This window comes from Typopeltis vanoorti, chromosome 7, assembly GCF_054136105.1.
Source record: "Typopeltis vanoorti isolate ZY-2024b chromosome 7, IOZ_Tvanoo_1.0, whole genome shotgun sequence".
NCBI lineage: Eukaryota > Metazoa > Arthropoda > Arachnida > Uropygi > Thelyphonidae > Typopeltis > Typopeltis vanoorti.
In genome coordinates, this window is record NC_143555.1 from 125354866 (window position 1) to 125376008 (window position 21143).

General features: G+C 37.0%; 1 protein-coding gene across 1 annotated transcript in view; it reads left to right on the top strand.

Annotated features, from left to right (window-relative positions):
- The window catches only part of LOC150105037 (2',5'-phosphodiesterase 12-like), a 108084-nt gene that overhangs the window by 19078 nt on the left and 67863 nt on the right, over positions 1-21143 (top strand). The window contains exon 2 of the mRNA XM_090396112.1: positions 688-827. Coding sequence (XP_090252238.1) covers positions 688-827 — 140 coding nt within the window. The remainder of the gene's footprint in view (positions 1-687; positions 828-21143) is intronic.

Genomic DNA, 21143 nt, shown 5'->3' on the forward strand with positions numbered 1-21143 from the left:
GTGGGCTGGTTTCTGGATATGTAAGAAAAAGTAATTAAAATTTAACAAACTTCTCTCACTTAATTCATGGACTAGCTTACTATAGATTTACAACCTTGGATGAGAGTTATATAGATATATATTTGTCCTTTGAAATCTTGTTTGTTGGCATATGCTATCCAGCACTAAGCACAGATTTAAATTGAGTAACACAAGAATTTTGCACAAGTTTGAAAAAATTAAGAGTTTTGTGAGCTGTTAATTGTTTGATAAGGCATCTGATTTTTCATTACTTTAAAAATGTTTAAAGTAATGGAATATTTGTAATTTTAATAAAAAATATTAGTCATAAAAATTATTTGTCTTACATCTTTCATTTCATTTACATGCATTTGGATCATCAGACTTTTGTGTCCAAATTAAAATGACTGTGAAATGAGATTTTTTTTCCATTAGCAGAAACATCTCTCTGCTAGGTACCAAAGATAAACTTAAATTATGCATTTTTCTTTTGACTGTAATAAGTACATGTTGTCCTAAAACTGGTTTTCATATTGATGTATTGATTTCAAAATGGATCTTTACATTAAAAAAAAAAAAAAAAAAGAAAAGATAATTCTTATGGTATATAATTTATTTTTCTTGCTGTTGAGATAGCTTTTAATAAACAAATTTATTTTGATTTTATTATTCTTTGGTTTATTACAGCTTAAGGTGTGTTACTTATAATATCTTAGCAGATTTATATGCTGATTCAGATCACTCTCGTACTGTTCTATATCCATACTGTCCTCCATATGCTCTTACATATGACTACAGAAAACAGCTGCTTTTGAAAGAAATATTAGGTAGGCTTTCAAAAATACAGTAACCTTTATATAAAATTAATATAATGTGTGTGAGCTGTTTAATCAAGAAAATTAAATTACATTTGATAAAAAAAAAATGGAATTACAGACTTGTATTGTTTATTCAAGTTTAGTGACATATGCATGCATACATACACACACGTATGCATAGAAAATGCAACTGATATCATATAGTAGTAAAAATATATCAGATTTTTACTGATATTACAAATCTGTTTATTTAATTCGGCAAACCACATAAATAAATTCATACATCTATGTATATAATAGGCTGCAAAAAATTATACTAAAAAAAAAAAAAACAATCCTCAGCTATATTCTTTCGGAAATGTTGCTTTACTTCTTATATAGTGGCTGATTGTTTGTCCATCTCTATGTCACTTAGCAACATGTATGCTTGTGTTTTTTTGGTGCTACCTATTTTAGGAGAGGTTATGAGAGAGTTTTACTAGTTAATACAGAAGCATTATAGAGTAGAGGATGAGAGGCTATTCCTTGAAGTTGTGTAAAGCCTTTCTTCGCCTTGATTCCACCCCACAATATACCACCCTCTGTCTATCAGCTACTCCCTATCCATGCCACCAGCCTAATATCCATTCCTATTTGCTCCAACTTTATAATAGTTTTATAATAGTATTATAATTTTATAATAGTAATCAAGTGCAAGTGACATGTATAAGAAGAGCTCCTGATTGGGATAAGTTTTCTAGGAATAATTAAAAATATATGCATAATTGTTTGAGTAAGAGAGGCTGCAAACGTTGTGCTACCGGTTTTATTAGTGTGAGGGATTTTTTTTTGCCAAAACTTAATTACAAAATAGTTATTATTAGACTTAGTAACCTGCAAAAAATGGTGGCGGCATTGTCATTCCATGACTTTAATTTAGATTTTAGTCGTTTCGTTAAGTGTGAGGTCTGTTATATGTATTCTTTTGATTACATAAACGATTTGTGGATATTTGGTGAGGATGGAAGGAGGGTGTGTGTGCGAAGTGTGACCTGAACGGGGAATTGATGAATGCAAATATGAAATTGATGACAGAAAGTGTTAGTAGCGAAATTGTTGCGGGGAAAATGAGTACACGTTTGAAAGAAAAGGATGGTGAGAAAAGAGGCGAAAAAATGTTAAAAAATCAGTAAAAAAGAAAAAGAGCGATTTGAAAACTGTAACGGATGTTAAAAGGGACGAAAGTGAGGTGAGAGTGGCGGAAAACGAAATTGAGAGAATGAATGAAACTAGAAATGGCGTGATGCAGAAATCGAAAGTGAAAAAAATTGAAAGAATGGATGATAGCGAAAGCTCGACGCATGTTGGACTGAAAGAACAGAAACAAAGAAAGAAAGAGTTAGAAAGATTGAATGATAGAGAGAATGTGTCGCGAGATTTAGAAGTTGAATTGGATTGGATGAGGCAAGAAATGAAATGGATGCAGAATGAAATTAAAAAAATTCAGGTAAAAACTATTAAAATAAATAATGATGGAATGAAAGAGTTAACGAAAGATGAGCGAGTGGTGTTGTATGGCGACTCCATTATTAAAGGTGTGCTGGAGGATAGAATGCACAAGGTATGTTTTTCAAGTGCTAAAATGAGTAGAGTGATTGAGGCATTGGATATGAGGCAGGAGCGAGCAAAAGAGTTAATAGTATTAATAGGTACGAATGATATGAGAGAGGACAAAGAGTGTGTCAGAATGGATATCAGGAGGCTTCTTAGAAGGATAAAAGAGAATAGTGTGACAGGAAGGGTAGTTAGCTAGTTGTCTAGATATGACTGTGGTGAAATGAGGCAGAGAGCAAGGATTATGAATGATATGCTGGCCGAAATGTATGAGGAGACGGGACTACAGTTTGTTAATGTGTGGGATGAGTTTGAGGGATGAAGTGAGCTGTATGGGAGCGATGGACTGCATTTGAGTGGTTATGGTGTGAGTCACTTGGAGAGACTGCTGCTGAAAGGTAGAGAAGTGAATAGAGAGAATGAATCAGATCGAGTGGGAAGCGATGTGGAAGAGCGGGAGAGTAAGACAGGAGAGATTGAAGAGGTGGTTATGAATGGGGAAGTGAGTGGTATGAGTATAGAAAATGAGAGAATGGGTGTGCAAGAGGAGCAGGGAAACGGGGAGGCTCAGGTGGACAGGGGTACACAGCATGAGAAAGGTGGATGCTCCAAGAGGAGGTGAGCATGTGTAGGCAGGAAAGGAATGGGATGATTGGGGATCAAGAGGAAACAGTTGGAATTAAAAATGGTTTTAAAATGAAGAAGCAGAAAGGGAAATGGCCTCAGTTGAGCATGGAGAGATCACATCGAGTGAGTGGTAGTATCAGTGGAACTAGCTGTAGATCCAGAAATGAGCTGTTGTGTTTGTATACAAATGCTAAAAGTATAAGAAACAAGGCAGATGAAATGGTTGCACTAATTGCGTCTGTTCACCCAAAGATTGTCAGAATAAGTGAGACATGGTTGGAAGAGGATGACATCCTGACAGGAATAGAGATGGTAGGTATGATGTGTTTTGTGAGGACAGAAGGGGTAAAAATGGAGGGGGAGTGCTATTGATCATAGAGAAAAAGTTATGTCCATATAAATTGGAGATGCAAGAGAGAAATAGTGCCAGTGGTGTTGAGGCAGTATGGTGTGAGATAGAGGTGAATGGAATCAAATACTTGGTGGGATGTTGTTATAGACCAGGTAATGTGGATGGTGGTGATAATGAAATGTACAATCAAATTAGCCAAGTAAATAAGAAAAGGGTGATCATTATGGGCAATTTTAATTATGGCAATATAGACTGGAATGATGAGATAGCAACTGGAAGTAAAGAAAATGAGTTTCTTGAGTTTTTGAGCGATAACTACCTCAGACAGTATGTAACAGAGGGCACACAAGGATTGAGGGTCTTGGATTTGGTCATCTCATCAGAGGATGTAATTGTAAATGAGGTGTCAAATCATCCACCAATTGGTGAGAGTGATTATGAGGTGATTACCTGGGTAATTGCCAGCAGTGCGAGGACCTCTGTGAGAAAAGGGTATATATGGAACTACAAGGGAGGGGGGGGGGTGATTATGAAGAGCTCAGGAGACAGCTTGCGGGTGTAGCGTGGAATGAGCAGTTAGCTGGAAAAGAGATCAATGCAGCTTGGGGGATTTTCAAAAACTGTTTAGTAGATGGTCTAAATGTATTCCAAGGGTGAGAAGGTTAAATAAGGTGGGTGTGAGATGGATGAATAAAGAGATTAAGCATGCATTACAGAGAAAAAGGGCATTGTGGAGGCAGCATAAGAGAAGTGGAAATAACCAATTCCATGAGGTCTACAAAGACCAAGCAAGGAGGCTGACTTGGTTGGTGAGGGTAGCTAAAGAGAGGTATGAACAGCAGTTGGCTAATGAAGCCAAAAATAATCCTAAGGCGTTCTTTTGATATGTAGCCAGCAAAAGAAAGAATAATTATGGAAGGATGACATTGATTGGAGAAAATGGTATAAAGACAGCTGATGCAGAATGTGTGGTGGAGATACTTAATGAGCAGTTCATAAAGATCTTTCAATCTTGTGAATGTGACTTCATGGACGGATTGAGAGCAGTTGATGATGGGGAGGAGAGACTGACTGTAGGTGAGCAAGAGGTGTATATGGAGTTGAGTAAACTAGATGTTAATAAGGCTGTGGGAATTGATAATATATCACCACGTATTCTGAAAGAATGTGCCAGGGAGTTGACATCTGCCTTGACATATTTTTTTAATATGAGTCTTGCACTCGGTCAAGTTCCTAAGGAGGGCAAGATTGTGCCACTTCATAAAGGAGGTGATCGAACTCAAGCATCAAACTATAGGCCTGTCTGTGTGTCAGGTGTTGTGGTTAAGTTGTTGGAGAAGCTTGTGAGAACTAGGATCCAGAGTTGTGTTGATAACAATGGTATTATCTTTGATGGACAGCATGAATTTGCTAAAGGGAGGTCATGTTTTAGTAATCTACTTACTTATTACAATAAAGTGACTGCTTCCTTGGACAGAGGAAAAGGATACATAGTAATATACTTGGATTTTGCAAAGGCTTTTGATAGAGTACCTCATGATAAGTTGACAGTCAAACTAGAGCAGATGGGAGTTGGATATTAGATTGGTGCATTGGATTGGAGACTGGCTATCTGATAGGTATCAACAAGTTGTGTATGGGGGAGCGATATCCAGGAAAAGGAAAGTCACTAGTGGAGTGCCTCAGGGATCTGTTTTAGGTCCGTTGCTGTTTAACTTGTATATTAATGATATAGGTGAAAATTTGGATGAAGATATTCAGTTGTTTGCAGATGATGATGCAAAGTTGGGACGAACCATGAAGTGTAGTGAAGATGTTGTGGCCTTACAGGAAGACTTGAATAGATTGAGTAATTGGGCACGGAAATGGGGATGTGAGTTCAATGTTGCAAAATGTAAGGTATTAAAATTTGGAAAACAAAGATGGGATGCAGGATTTATGCTTGGTGAGAATATATTGTTGGAGGTAGAGGAAATAAGAGATCTGGGGGGTGATAGTGGATAAGGATCTAAAATTTAGGGGACACATCGCCAAAATTGTGAAGACAACACAAAGACTTCTAGGAATGATGCAGAGGACACTGACGTGTAGAAGTAGGGGGATTCTTGTTCCATTGTATAAGGCTTTGATTAGATCACACATGGACTATTGTGCCCAGATTAGTTTTACAGAGAATAGTGGGAGATCAGGGGAGAACCAGAGGTCATCACTGGAAACTGTATAAAGAGGGTGTGAGTAGGGGAGTGAGAGGCAGGTTTTTTTCGTGCAGAGTTGTGAATGATTGGAATGCCTTGCCTGAGAATGTGGTGTCTGCAAAGAGTTTGAATGTGTTTAAAACACGGTATATGATGAGCTGTGTGTGTGTGATAAAAGGATCTCCCAGATGAGTCTTTGACTCCATGAGGTCTTGGGGTGGTAATAATAACTTATGTAATAGTTTTCCCATTCAGTATTATGTCAAAGTCCAGAAGTATGATAGTGCAGCTTATTTCCCGTTATCCAATTCTGCTGTCACCTTATTATAAAATGTGAGTAAATTGCTGAGGCAGGACCTACCTTTTACAAAACTATGCTGTTCCCTATAGCATATCATATTCCTATCCACCTTTTCCTGAATTTTACTTTTAACCAATTTTCCAGCACTTTAACCACCACTCGAGAGATATTAATTGGTCTGTGAGTTGCTACTTCTCTCTTGGACTCACCTTTATGTAATGAACTAATCTTTTCCTCTTTCCACTCCCTTTGCACTGTGCCAGAGCTGAGACAACTTTGTTAGAGGCACTGAGAGTTCACTTGCACATTCTTGTAGTATACGAGCTGAAATACTGTCCATGCCCACTACTGTATTCACATTGATATTTTTCAATATACCGAGTACCCTCAGTTCATCTACCTCAATGCTCACATCAGTCACTGTCACCTCAGTAACTACTAAGTCACGACCTGGATAATATACCCTTGCAAAGTGAATACTTAGTAATTGAACTATTTCTTCTGCTTCTGTCACTTTCCCACCATCAGCACTGAGTAAAGTTATCTTTCCACAATCATTCTTTCTTTTACTTGTCACATAGTGAAAAAACTCATCATCATCATCAAATTCCTGACATGTACCCTCAAGGGGTGTACAGGATATGATAGTACACCCCTTGAGGGGTGTACAGGATATGATAGTACTACATGAAAAATTTACACTTCCTATCTACAATTTTCCTCCAAATCAGTCTGTTACTTGTCAAGACTCCAATATTATCATTATCAGATCTTATATTTCTATTGTCTAAGGCACATTGTACCGTATCAATCCAATTATATCTTGGTCTTCCTCTGAGTTGTTTTCCTGCCATCCTGGCAGAGAACACTTGTTTTGCTAATCTTTCCTTGCCCATTCTGTTTAAGTGACCATACCACCTGAGATTAGCTCTGCTAACGCATTCCTGGATGCCAACAATGTCAAGTTCTTTCCTAATATCCTCGTTTTTAATATGATATTGCCATTGATGCCATCTGTTCATGCCTCTGATCTTTCTCAGGACTCTCATATCTGCGGTCTCTAGTCTTTCATCAAGTGTTTTACTTCTGATCCAGCTCTCAGATCCATAAGTTAAAACTGGTTTGAACACTGTCTTGTATACAGCTAATTTAGTGTTCCGACTAATTTCTCTCTTATTCCATATGAATTTATTCAATTGACTTCCTACCATACCAGCTTTGTTGATTCTGTTGTCTATTTCCATATTTCATTTACCATCTTCACTAAAAATCTTGCCTAAGTAGCTGAAATGTTTTACTTGTTCCACGGGTTCCCCGTTCATAATATAGTTGACATTTTCAACAATTCTATCTATTTTCATTGTCTTTGTCCTTTTCATGCTGACCTTCATACCATATCTGTTACAACAGTTATTCAATTTAGTCAGGGAATTTGCAACCTTGTAGTGGATTAAGTGAAAAAAACTCTTTTGGATTTAATAAATTTAGTTTAATCCTTTATCCAAGTGTGAACAAACACAGTTTGCTTCTGAAAATATCTTCAGGACTGAGGTAGTACACCACCGGGCAACTCATAGCAAAGGAGGACCAAGCTAATATCACTCCTATCTCAGTATCTCCCATAATGCAAAACACATCTCTTTGCGGATATGTATAATGTTATGTATTAAGGGAAGAGCCACTACCCTACCATGACTTTTATTGAGGTCTCTTCAGTGGGAGTCAGGCCCAGAAGTGGAGATACCAGGCAGGCAGAAGCAATAGCGAAGTCATCTTTACCTATATATGAGTTGCCCCAAAGGTCACCATCTTTTTATTAAATTACCCTGGATTTAGAGAAAGATGTTGAAAGTTTATTTTTCACTTGGTTAGACTATAATAAATTTAGTTTAATCCTTTATGCAAGTGCGAGCAAACAAAGTTTGCACCTGAAAATACCTTCAGGACTGGGGTAAGGTAGTACAACACCGGGCAACTCGTAGCAAAAGAATGCCAAGCTAATATCACTCCTATCTCAGTATCTCCCATAATGCAAAACACATCTCCTTGCAGATATGTATAATGTTATGCATTAAGGGAAGGGCCACTACCCAGACTAGTTTCGACCCTTAATGAGGTCTCTTCAGTGGGAGCCAGGACCAGAAGTGGATATACCAGGCAGAAGCAATAGCAAGGTCATCTTTACCTATAGGAGTTGCCAAAAGGTGTGCCACCTTTTTATTAAAAGGCTTCTACTGAAGAGACCTCAATAAAGATCGAAACTAGTCTGGGTAGTGGCCCTTCGCTTAATGCATAACATTATAAATATCCGCAAGGAGATGTTTTGCATTATGGGAGATACTGAGATAGAGTGATATTAGCATGGTCCACCTTTGCTACGAGTTGCCTGGTGTTGTACTACTTTACCCCAGTCCTGAAGATATTTTCAGGCGCAAACTTTGTTTGCTCACACTCGGATAAAGGATTAAACTAAATTTATTATAGTCTAACCAAATGAAAAATAAACTTTCAACATCTTTTGGATTTACTTTGGCTTGCTTAGCTAATTTTCTCTCAATCTGATTTAACCTTCCTTACCATACTAGTTATCCTTCTTCTTGCTCATGGGCATTCTGATTACCTTGTTTCTTACATTCCTTCACAATGCTTTATTTTTTTTGCAGCCCCTGCTTTATATTGCTATTCATCCACTTAATCCTTACTCGGTTTATCCTCCTGACCTTGGGTATGCACTCTAATACTGCCTTTTTCAAACAATCAATGCACTAATGATATTCATTCCAAGCCATTGCTCCAAGTTGACTTCTAAGTTAATTATAAGTACCAGCTTTGTTAGTTCCACATAAACCCTTTCTTGATTGTAATTTCCACATGTTGAGCAACCTAAGACTACGTGGTCACTTCCCCACTCGGGAAATGAATAGCATCAGAAGATCTATCTATAACTGCATGAGGCGGAGTTGCTCCTGCAGTCATAGATAGATCGTCTGATACTATTACCAAATCCAACAATCTCAAATCCCTGGACCCTTCCATCACATTCTGTTTCAGGTAATTATCCCTTAATAACTATAAATTCCATTTCCATTTTGCCATGTTCCCTTTTCCCCTTCCAATCTATATCACCATTGTTGAAGTCTCCCATGATAATTGCCCTGCCTGCACTCATTATGCTAATCTTCTGGTCTATAGTATAATAATAATCAATAATATATTTTGTCCTGCTGGCCTCTATCTCCCACCAGACAGCTTCAAATGAACCATTTCCCTCAGATCTACAATCTTCCTTAACTTCCATTTTTGTTGGCTGAAGTTCTTCAGCTATCATTAACAATACCCCTCTTTCTTCCATATTTTCTCTATCTTCTCTGAAAATACAATATCCATTATATTCTATCCCTGTAACTACATCATTCTCTGACAACCAGGTCTTGCTATGTCAATTTTTAGCCAAGTTGAACTGATCAATGCCAAAAACTTCTATCCTTTATTTCTGTTTCTGATACTTTGAGCATTTGTGTATATGCATTTTATCATTCCCTTGGGTCCACAGTTACCCTTACATAATGTCACTACTAGCCCATTCTGATTCAAAACCTGGGAAACTGCACCCAGCTCTTCACAATCATTCCTGCACTCATACTATCTCAGGGGTGTCTATTTCCACATAGATGGTGGAAGTAGACACCCAGTGGAAATGCTTGATTGCTTCCTCCCCTCTAGTTTCCCTGATTTTGCACTTCCAAACTCTCACTGAACACTTTCTCCAAGCACATAACTTCAAAACCTTAGTGCAGTTCATCAGGCATATACAGGTCCTTGCATCCATCAAATTCACTCCACACATCTGTAAATAAACTGCATACCCTCCTCTTGCACAGCATTTGTGCCTGCCAATACAATTAATTCATTTGCTTTTTTCTTCTGCAAACTTAAAGCTACAGCACCTGGAAAACATGCTTTCATCCAGTGGTACACCTGGAGTGGGGGGGGGGGGGGGCAAAAAAAAAAGAAGAAAAAAAGAGACTAGAAAATTTTCCAAAAAAAAATATTTTCCTAATTAAAATTATTTTTTAAAAAAAATTTATGTTGTGTCTTGTCTTCTATTTCTATACTACTTATGAATTAGCGCTCATTGCAGATGCGCAGTCATAGGTCGTATGCGATGCTTAGTGTGTTCTCGAATCATCTACTCGACTTTCCCCCCAAGATTAAATCCTTAGTGTGCTACTGCTTTCATCATTTACTCATTAAGTATACCTCTTATCATTGAATCCCATACATTACTATCATTTCCTAGTTTCTTGCATTTTTATGTTTCAAGAATGAATAGGGTAGCAATGAAATGGATGTGTAATAATTAAGCAAAAGATTTGTAAAAAAAAAGATGATGTGGAAGGAATACCATGCATATGGATAATGTCAGTTATGAAAATGATAATAGACAGGTCAGAAGAGTCAACTGTTGGTGTGGAAAGCTAAATCTGAGTATGAAAAGAAACTGGCTCTGCAAGTTAATGACAACCTAAAAGAAATCTGTTGCTATATAGCAAGTAAAAGAAAGCATGACTATGAAAGAATCATGCTATTGAATGCAAATGGTATGCAGGTGACAGATGAAGAGATTGTTCAACTAGTGAGTGGCCATTTTGCTAAAAGTTATCAACCTGGTGCATGCAACATTACACTCACTGCTACCTTTTGCTGAAGAAAGAAACACAGGTACATGAAGATGAGGTACTAGAGCTGTTACACAAACTGAATAAGAATTTGACAATAAGAACTGATGGGTTATCAGCACAAATGTTGAAAGAGTGTTGTTCTGAACTGGTTATTCCTTTGACCAGATTTTATAATTTGAGTCTTGGAACAGGGATGATTCCATAGGAATGAAAAGAATGTTTGGTAATCTCATTGCACAAGGGTGGTTCAAAGACTGATGTATTGAACTATTGACATCAGTATTTCTGGAGTGATGGTGAAGATTTTGGAAAAGACAGAGAATCTCTACTTTGCAATGAACAGCATGGGTGTGATAAAGGAAGGTCAATTTTGAGTAACTTGCTGACATTTTATAATAAAGTTACCATTGAGTTAGACAAGGGGAATGGATAAACCGTGATACTTTTGGATTTTGCTAAGGCTTTTGGCAGAATACAGGATGAAAGATTGTTGCATAAATTGGATAATATGGGATTGGATTATAAAATATTGGCATGGATAAGAGGATAGTTGACTGACAGATATCAAAAAATGAAATATGGGGATGAGTCTGTAAGGCTTAAAGTAACCAGTAGCATACTGCAAGGATCACCATTAGTCCATTGTTATTTAATCTATACATTAATGACATTGGGAAAGGTTTGGCAGGAGATATACAACTATGATACAGAGATAATTTGCTTATGATACAGAGATAGGCTTAAATAAATTAATAACATAAATATTTTCTTATTATTCTGGGTTGTGAATTAATACCGATTGAAATAAACTGACTGTTCAGCAGAACTGTCAACTGTTTTGCCTCTTATTTCTGAGCAGCAACTGCCCAACATCTTTCTGTAGTTGAATTGTTCAATAACCAGAACCAGCCACTCCTAGTCATCTTTTGTTCCATCTACCTCAGTTGGGTAGAACAGCCTTCTTTATGAAGTAGTCTCCCAAGACTACAACCACCAACCCTTTAAGTTCAAAGCGTTTACTACATATAACAGTGAAAATTGTTTTCTTCAGATTTTCCTGTTAATACTGGTGTTTGTTAGAATCTTATTTCACCTACCCTCTTACTTATACTTAAATGACATACTCTCAATGACATCAAACTCTTGTTAGATCCTGAATGGAGAAATTTTGCAAGCAAATTGTTTTCATTCAGGATTTGACATGCAAAATCTAACTACTTAAGGAAATACCTGCACACCAGCAGAAAATAAAGAAAGCTGATTTAATATATGTGATGTATAGAAATTTATTGCTGTCTAACGGAAAATCAAATTAGAGAATTTATGTCAAAAAAAGTAGAACTTATATAAGAGAAATGTTGGCTTATTATTGGTCTTATTAAGCTATCTAGTATACTGTAAATCACCAGACAGGTAATAAGTAGCAGTCCAAAAGTTGAACTGTACAAGTCGAGCTTAGCGCCTGAGGCAATGGCTTACGCGCAAGGTGATGGTAGCACGTTTTCCATGAAAACAGTAACCTAAGATCAAAGGGAGAGTAAGGGATCGACTTAAGGGCATAAACGATAAGGGTCGTGTGGAAAAGACCCAGCAAAAAAGGGGGTGTACGAGAGGAGAATATAAGGTGATGCGTGCCATATTGAGCTCTTCTTCTCTCTTTTTCCTGGTTCCTGCTTGGTGAGTTTTGACGGGGTAGTTCATGAGAGTGAGGAGCATAGGTGCTGCGATGTCAGACAACGGGCCTTTTCCTGGAGATATCTAAGAGATTCCATGCAGAGCCGTTTGTGAATTATCGGCCTTTGCAGAATCGTGCCATTGCTGAATGTCCCATCGGAAGGAGTGGAGAAAGTCCCCTTAGATGTGGCAGAAACACGTTCATGTCCTGTAGTAGTTCAAGGACGATGTAGCCGAACGGCAGGCGCAGAGACAGCCTGATAGGAAAGTAACCAGAACCAACATGTGGTAGCGACTAGACGCCCAGAAAAGATTCGGTAAAGTAGAGAACTTTATTATATGTTTCGGAAGTATTAGAAGAAAGAAAATTGAGTGTGGACAATTTATTAGAGAACTTTAGTGAGAATACTTATTTGGAATAGCTAGTTTCTGTTGAACAAAAGAATTGTTCGGAAGCTATTCTCATATTTGAGTATGACTGAGTTTGATAAGAAAATTAAGATTGCAGATAGCCTTTATTTGAGTAACACCAGAATGTATAATATGTAATTAATAAGTGGCATGTGGAAAGGGATCATAAGTTTATGTGGTATTGTGTTTGCTTTCTACCTTATCTAGTTTGATTAATAATTTGAAAACTAACTGTGTTGGACTAACTTAGAATGTATTAACTTCCTTAGCATGAACTTTATTTATTATGAAATTGAGATTTTTTGAATATATGATTCATCTTAGTTGTACATGTCTTAAAATTTCCAGTAAACATGTTTTATTACTTATACCCGAGTCATGCCTGATTACGAGATCAAATTACCACTTATAAAATAGAACCTTAGTGGGAAGAATTTAGAAGGTATATAAAGATAGATTACAGGTCACGACTGCCAGTACCAGAAATCTATGCGACCATACCAATGTGCATGATGATGTGTGTATGCCTTAAGATCTAGGATTGTTTCCCTGAGCAAGAATCTCTTCTGTTATAGGATACTGGCTGGTGCAGCATAATATAAATTTTGCTAGTATCTGAAAAGGAAATAACCCTAGATAGAAATTTCTTAGGCTAGACAGTAGAATAGATAAATAGCAATTATTGAGATAATAAAGATGGAAAATTAGTAGAAAGTAATGACATAACACTCTGTTTACAGCTGGTAATAGCACTCTCTTCTTGTAGTGCTGAAACAGCTCAAATTTGAAGATCATCTACAACAAACGCCCTAAGCTCTGATCTGAACACCAAAAATTCTTGATGTTGTTCAGAGGAAAGCACTTTGATTGATTAATGATGCCTCTTTTATAGGATTACTTCAGCCAGTCTTACAGATAGTCAATTTCTGCATTTTGCCTCTTTTATTGAATTTTCATGAGCACTGTTCAGCAGAATTGTCAACTATTATGCTTCTCATTTCTGCTCAACTTAGCAACAGCAGCCCAACATCTTTCTGTATTTGAAATATTCACTCAGTGGAATCATCCACCTTAGTCATCTTTTGTTCCATCTACTGCAGTTGGTAAGAATGCCCAATTGGAAGACCAAGAAACCCATGGATATCAGATTCAATATGGGGTTGAAAGAAGTGGAGAAGCAAATAGCTACAGCAACTGAAGAATATAAAAGATTACATAGAGAAGTCAGAAGAGCTATCATGCAGGACAAGGAAAATTTTTATGTTAATAAATATGAAAAGATATAGTTTCAGATGAATAGACACAACTATACAAAGGTGTTTCATTTAGTTTGTGATCTAAGCCCACGTTTAAGCCCAAAATGAATGTCATCAAACACAGAATTACTAACAGAAAAGCTAGAAGTCAAAAACAAATGGAAAGAGTATTGTGAGGAACTTTACAGCAGGGAGGATAATGAAAATCTGGAGGAGCCCCTCTCACCAGGAAAATTTCTGTTTGAAACCTCTTCATTTAGGCATTAGTTTGAAAGAGCAGTTAAACAGTTCAACAACAATAAGGTCTTGAGTGTAGTTTGAATCCCAACAGAGTTAATTATCTTATCCCTCCACAGTGAAAGGATGGATAAGAGTGTTTTATAGATTGATTACAAGGATATGGGAGACAGGATCATGGCCTAGAGACTAGAAGAAGTCGGTTTTCATATTACTGCACAAGCAAGGAGATGTGAAGGATTGCAAAGCCTATAGAACTATTATTTTAATCTCTCATGCAAGCATGATTTTATTAAAGATCATTCTAAATAGGATTGAGGCCAAAGTTGAGGTGGAGATGCCTCAGGAACGAGCAGGTTTTAGGAAAGACAAGGGTACCAGAGATCAGATCCTTTGCCTTAAACAGATCATTGAAAAGTATAAAAAAATTTAGACTCCATATGGCAATGTGTATCATAGACTATGCAAAAGCTTTTGACTGTGTTCAACATGTGAAACTGGGAAGTTATAAAAATAATGGGTTTTTCCTCAACGCATCAGGTTGATAGCTAACTTGTACCAGTAAAAACAGGTTTTGGATTAATTGATTGGCTTCGGGTTGGCAAAGAAGTTAGGCAAGGATGCCTACTTTCTTTTCACTGTTTAGTATCTTTGCATGATGTCATGCATGTAGCACTAGATTAACTTAAATCGGGAATTAGGATAGGCAGTAGATTGATCAATAATCTGAGGTACGCTGATGATATAGTTCTTCTTTATAATGACAAGGAATAACTAGGACAAATCCTTGACAAAGTTAATGAGATCAGTATGAACAGAGGACTTCAGCTAAATCCTAGCAAGACAAAGATAATGGGTCTCAAAGGAAATACAGATAAGGAAGCTCCTGAGAAACAAGTGTACCTTTATTTGAAGAATTGCTGTTCAGAAAATGCCAGAAGAAAATTAGGAATGACTAAAACAACAGTCAGAGACTTGTCTAAAATCTGGAAGGTCTCTCCACAAGACTAAAGTTGAGGATTCTAGATGTAGCTGTTTTTCCCACAGTGATTTATGGATGTGAGATTTGGAACCCGAAGAAGTCTGATAGGAAAAGAATATCTGCTTTTGAGATGTGGTGTCACAGATGACTGTTTAAGATATCATATACTGAAAGGCAGACAAACAATAGGTGCTAGAAAGGATCTGAAGAAGTTTAAGGCCCTCTTTAAGGAGATTGACAGAACAAAGTTGAAATACTATGGACACATTGAAAGGATGGAAGATGGATTTCTCAGAACAATAATAGAATGTAAAGTTCCTGGGAAAAGAAGATGGATTGTGTCTGGAGTGACTGATCTTCAGAGAGCTAAAGCCTCCAGAAAAGCATACAACAAGACAACCTAGCTAGGACTTGTGTGACATTTCACTGAGCAGCGGTGACCATATGACGTCTGATGCTCAATGAATAGATGACTGTATGACATCTGATGCCTAATGAAGATGATTGGATGTACATATGTGACTGCTTAAAAATGCATTTGAAAGTGGAGGGGGGGGGAGCAGTGATTCTCTATATGACAGTTGTCTGGTCTGGAACCTAACCTGTTTTGTATGCCTGTGTATGTTTGTTTCTTCCACCTACAAAAAGTCAAACCTGTAGTACATCCACTGAGATATTTTATGATTTATTTATTTTGTGTGTTTTTTTTATTTATTTTTACATAGTATAGAAACCCTGCTCTAAGAAACCAATGTGGAATTTTTTCAGGCCTCCAATAAGTGGACAGTGGTCTCACACTAGGTGATGGACTTCATCTCTCACTTAAAGAAATCACAAATATCCATGCCAATGGTTGGATTTGAGCTCACAGCCTGTTGGTAGGAGAGCAGGTACACATATTCAACCATGCCAATAAATATGGTGTTATGAGTTGTACAGGTGTAAAATACTCATAAGCAGAAAAGAGGATGCTTAGTTTCTTGAATGCAGAGGAGGCTATGGATGTGATGCTATTCCAGGAGAGGCTAAAAGTGTAAGTCTAAGGAGAGTTATTTTGTGGAGATCAGGGTATTATAAAAGGTGAGGGGAAGTGACATGTGATCTTCCTTGTGTGAAATAAGGAAGGGGTATATTTTAATGTTGTTGAAGTTGAAAAGGCTGTTTGCACCCCACTTAAATATATTATTATTACGGGCTACTCCATGGAGTCCAACTTATCAAGGGAGGCCGTAAACATTCTGCCAAGCAATATCTCTGCTAGATACTGCATATTCATACAGCATATATCATATCGCGCAGTATATAGCAAGATTATAATTTAAAACGTTGGTGAAAGATCTTGTCACTTGGGTTATATGAGAAATACTAGGTTTCTCTAATAAAAATGAGGAATAGTGTACTGTCATTGGTAATACTGTGAATATAATTTGAGATTAGCGATCAGTAATTTATAAATACTAATGATGTTTTTCAGAGTTGATTGTGATGCACATCTATTTGTACTCAAAGAGTACAAATAGATGTGCATTCTCTGTATAAATACTCAAAAAAGTGGTTCAAAATTTGGTGAGTGACAAAAAATACATCAAGGGCATATTTTTTATTTAAGTATGTTTGTTGCTAATAGACATTATCAAATTTCACTCATTTGAACTGAATCACATGCCTCAAAATATCAGTCAAATTGATTCAAATCAATTTCCCTTCACTGCCTAAAATTCATGGTCAACCATGATTTTTTTTTTTTAATGCATTCCAAAAGAAAATATCACAATAATGCTGATGATGCTCATTATATAATAATGAACATAATAATTGTGACAACTATTTTCCCCTGTTTTGTGCAGGTTCCTTACAAAATGTTCTACATTTTCATTTACAGAATAAAATTATAAAATATGTTGTTTTGTAGTATTAAAATTGAGATCCATGTATTATGGAAATAATCTCATTTGAATTGAATGTTCTAGATTTAATTGGAAGCTAATACAATAGCATGGTTGGTCAGAACATTGTTGGTATATATCAGTCTAAATACTGATTTGTTTGTTTTTTCACTAGCTTTTACCTGGATTTTTAACAGCTGGTTACTGAGACACTGTTTAAGTCTCTGATTTTCAGTTACACATTTTATTATATCTGTGGTAGTTTCAGAAAAAAGAGCCAGGAAAACATTGCAGAATTTGTTAGATATTAATGTGTGCTTTCAGATGAAACGTGGTGATAAAGACAAGCTGTGGAACTTTGTGTTCAGCACTTGAGGAGGTGGACTCAGGTCAACAGAAAGTCTTTCTTTTGCTATTCTGATGGTGTGACATGAACCTTAAAGTCACTTGAAAATGGCTGTTTTTGTCTGGCCTATTATATAAATTTATAACGCTAGGAATGAAAAACATCTCGAATTGAAATCTTTAAAGCCTGTTGCTCATAGGCCTAATCTGTGTATACTCATGCCAGCCTCATTAACTGTATACAGAGTATACGGTTCTTTCCACCATAGGGGTGGCACTTGTGCATTCATCAGAACCAACATTCCATGTCAAAGATTGCAAGTCATCAAATCCTCTGTTTATTCTGCTTTGACTCAAAATTTCCTTGCCAAACCAAATCTGCAGTCTCTATTGCTCCCCAAACTCCAATAACTCCTTGACCTCTTCAACTCTCTCTCTCTTTCGAAATTTTCTGTAGTCAAAATAGTAAAGTCATCCTTCTTGGGGACTTCAGTGTCCATAACTCAAATTGGTTTCTCTTCACTGCCTAAGCAGGCAGGGATGCTGAAGTACTTGCTATTACAGGTCGTCAACCTCCCTACCAGAATACTCAACAACTCCCTCCAATCTGCCAACACATTTGATCTCTTCATAACAAGCTCCCCTTCCAAATATACTATGGATGTCAGTTCTACTCATGGTAACTAGGACTACAACCTCATAAGTCTCCTTTGCCATGGAACAACTTTCACCTAGCGGTTCCCAATTTTTTCAATCTACCCAAACTTCATGATCACCATCCAAGTCTTGATCTCAAATAAGTGTGCCAATGCAGTATAAGCAAAAAAAATACTCAGTATACCATGAGTGACTCAAGACATTCTAGCTCTCACTCTGCCTATATTGTAGCTCACAGTAGCTGTAAAAGAATCAACAAATCCATGTCAGATTTTGAAAGGGACCAAATGCTGCAAACTCATCTCCCATCTTCTTGACCCTTGCCAAGAACATTGGGTGCAACTTTTGTCCACCCATGTTTCCTCCACTCTCACATCTGGGTGGTAGTAGCCATTTGTAGTCACCTTGCTCAAAGACTAGGCTGGCTGACTTACTGGCATCACTTTTCTCTTCCAGTTCCTGCATTGATGACCAGGGCAAAGTCCCTACCACCACCTTACCAAGAACTGCTCACTCCATGGTCTTGCCGGAAAGAAATCCTTAATAATCTGAACACAAACAAGGCATCTGGTCCTGGTGATATCTCACCTACTGTGTTAAAAACTTGTGTCCCAGAGCTAACACTTATCCTGTCTTCTACATCTCTTCAGTTTGTCTTATTCAACTGGCATCTACCCTGTAGAATGGAAACAGGACCACATCCAGCCCATTTGAGAGAAAAGGGATAAAAGTCAGTCAACAAATTTCTCTTACTTCTATTCTCTCTAAAACTATGGTGGTCATCAACAACCAACTAATCAGTGACCAGCAGTATGGATTATGCCCCTTTCCATCCATAGCCTTAGTAATATTGCTTACATATTACACTATTCACTAAACTCAAGCATTAGAACAATTCAGAGAAACTCACGTAATCACTCTTGATATCTCAAAAGCATTTGATTTGGTTCAGCAGTGGGTTCTACTTAGCAAACTGCCATTGTATGGGTTGCCTTCCATATTCCACAACCGGATCACCAACTTGCTCATTAGTTGTTTCTTTTTGAGTCATGGTAGGAGTGAGAGTACAGAACCCTATGGTACTCCAATACTGGAGTACCATAGGGTTCTGTACTCTCACTCAGTCCTGCTCTCACAGACTTCAAATCCTTTCCCTAGCTTCGGAGATGACAATACGCTCCATCCCTCCTTTTCATTTGACAAAATTGTTAGAACCCTCAGGATCCATCATTACCAAAGTATTGAACTCCAGTCTCCTAGCTATATTTCAGTGGGACCTTGTAGGCTTTAGTGCCACAAAAGCTCTGTCCTGTCTGATCTCTCACAAGAAAGAGCTCACATCTCTTCTCTTAACCTTCAGTGATAACCTGATATCTAAAAATTATCAATTTTCTTGGACTGATCTACACTTCCAACCTCTCCTGGCACAAACACATTTTAACCATAGCTTTTGCAGTTGCTAAAAAAGTGACATCTCACATTTTTTGGCAACTGCAAAACGTTTACTTCACACCTTTATAGCTGTTAACTATACAAATCCCAAATCTGCCAACCATGGAATATTGCTTACATTTTTGGTGTGTTGCACCAAAAACCTCTCAAAGATTTCTTGATGCTATCCAAAAGAGGGCAATCTGGTTAATTAATGTTTCTCTCTCTCTCTCTCTCTCTCTCTCTCTCTCTCTCTCTCTCTCTCACACACACACACAGAGAGATCCACTTAAATCCCTCTCATAGATGTTCAATTTCTGCCTTATGCCTATTTTGCAGATACTTCTGCAGATGGTTCTCTGTTAAATTGGCCACTATCATTCCTCTACTTTCCTCCAAAATTATAAGAACAAGAGCTGCTACTGATCAGCACCCATTTACATTCCAGATTGAAATTACTGAATCAACTTCTCTTCTGTTTTCTGTGGAACAGCCTCTCCCACTCTATCTTCAAGGAATGCAACCTTTAGTTGTTCAAAAATGCGAAGATTCTTTGTTTCTTATCCTCTCACCTACTCACAGCACCAATATGCTATAGGTCTTGTAACCTTTTGTGTGTAGGTCAGATATTTAAAAAAAATAATAATAATAAAAACTCATGAATAAATCTTTTTATTTCATTATTTTATTTCATAAAATTTCATTTTATTTTATTTCAATGTTATGTATTTATTCCAAATGGATGAAATATGCAATGAAAGTAACTTTTGGATGCTGAATTTTACTAAATCATGACATTCACAAAAAAGTAAATTAAATGATCTTGTTGAGATTTAGGTCTACCAAGTGCTTTTTTTCTGGAAAAAAGGTGCCGGTACTCACCACGAAGATGTTATTACAGCAACTTCCACACTTTTAACATATCCTCCGATATACCCTCATTGTCTCGCTTTGTGTGCTGCACTCTCCTTATGATCGTAAATCTTTTTTCTTAATGACATTAACTGTTGTTTGCAAGATTCTCCAAAATGACCGATTTTACCATTTGTCCACTCCGCTGAAATTTTCGTTCTAATGTGTTTATTGATGACAAGACTTTCGATATTACGACACACTTTACAGCCCAACATTTTATTTTTGACATACAGCCACTCGTTTCTCTCGCAGAAGCCAATTTTCTGCAAAAGTGCCCAGCATTCGGGCCAATCATTATCAGAATCTGCTTCCTTTTGATCACGTGAATCTTCGGTCTTGGTTTCATGATCCTCTTCACCAAGTGTATTTTCGTTGCTAGTTTTCTGTTTTACAGGATCACAAGTAGATTCAACAATTTCTGCTTCTTCAGCCTTCCTTTTTTTTTACTCATTGGTATAAAATAACTACTTATTTTACTCATTTTGAACAATGATTGCACTGATTTAACTTAGATTAATTCAAAACTCATGTGAACACCTGCCTGTTGCAGAGTGAATATAGAACTGATAAACTGATATTGGAAGCAATCGGAAGTGAACACAACTTCCTGTTTTCTACCAACTTATGAAACAGGAAAGGAGGGTACCAACTTATGAGTAATCAAAACTGAAAATTCAATTCATGAACACAGTACCATCTATCGGAATAGTTATAATATATTTTGCTGTCAATAAATCACAAATTTTTAAAATCTTAAGAAAAAGGTGCCGGTACTGCGTAC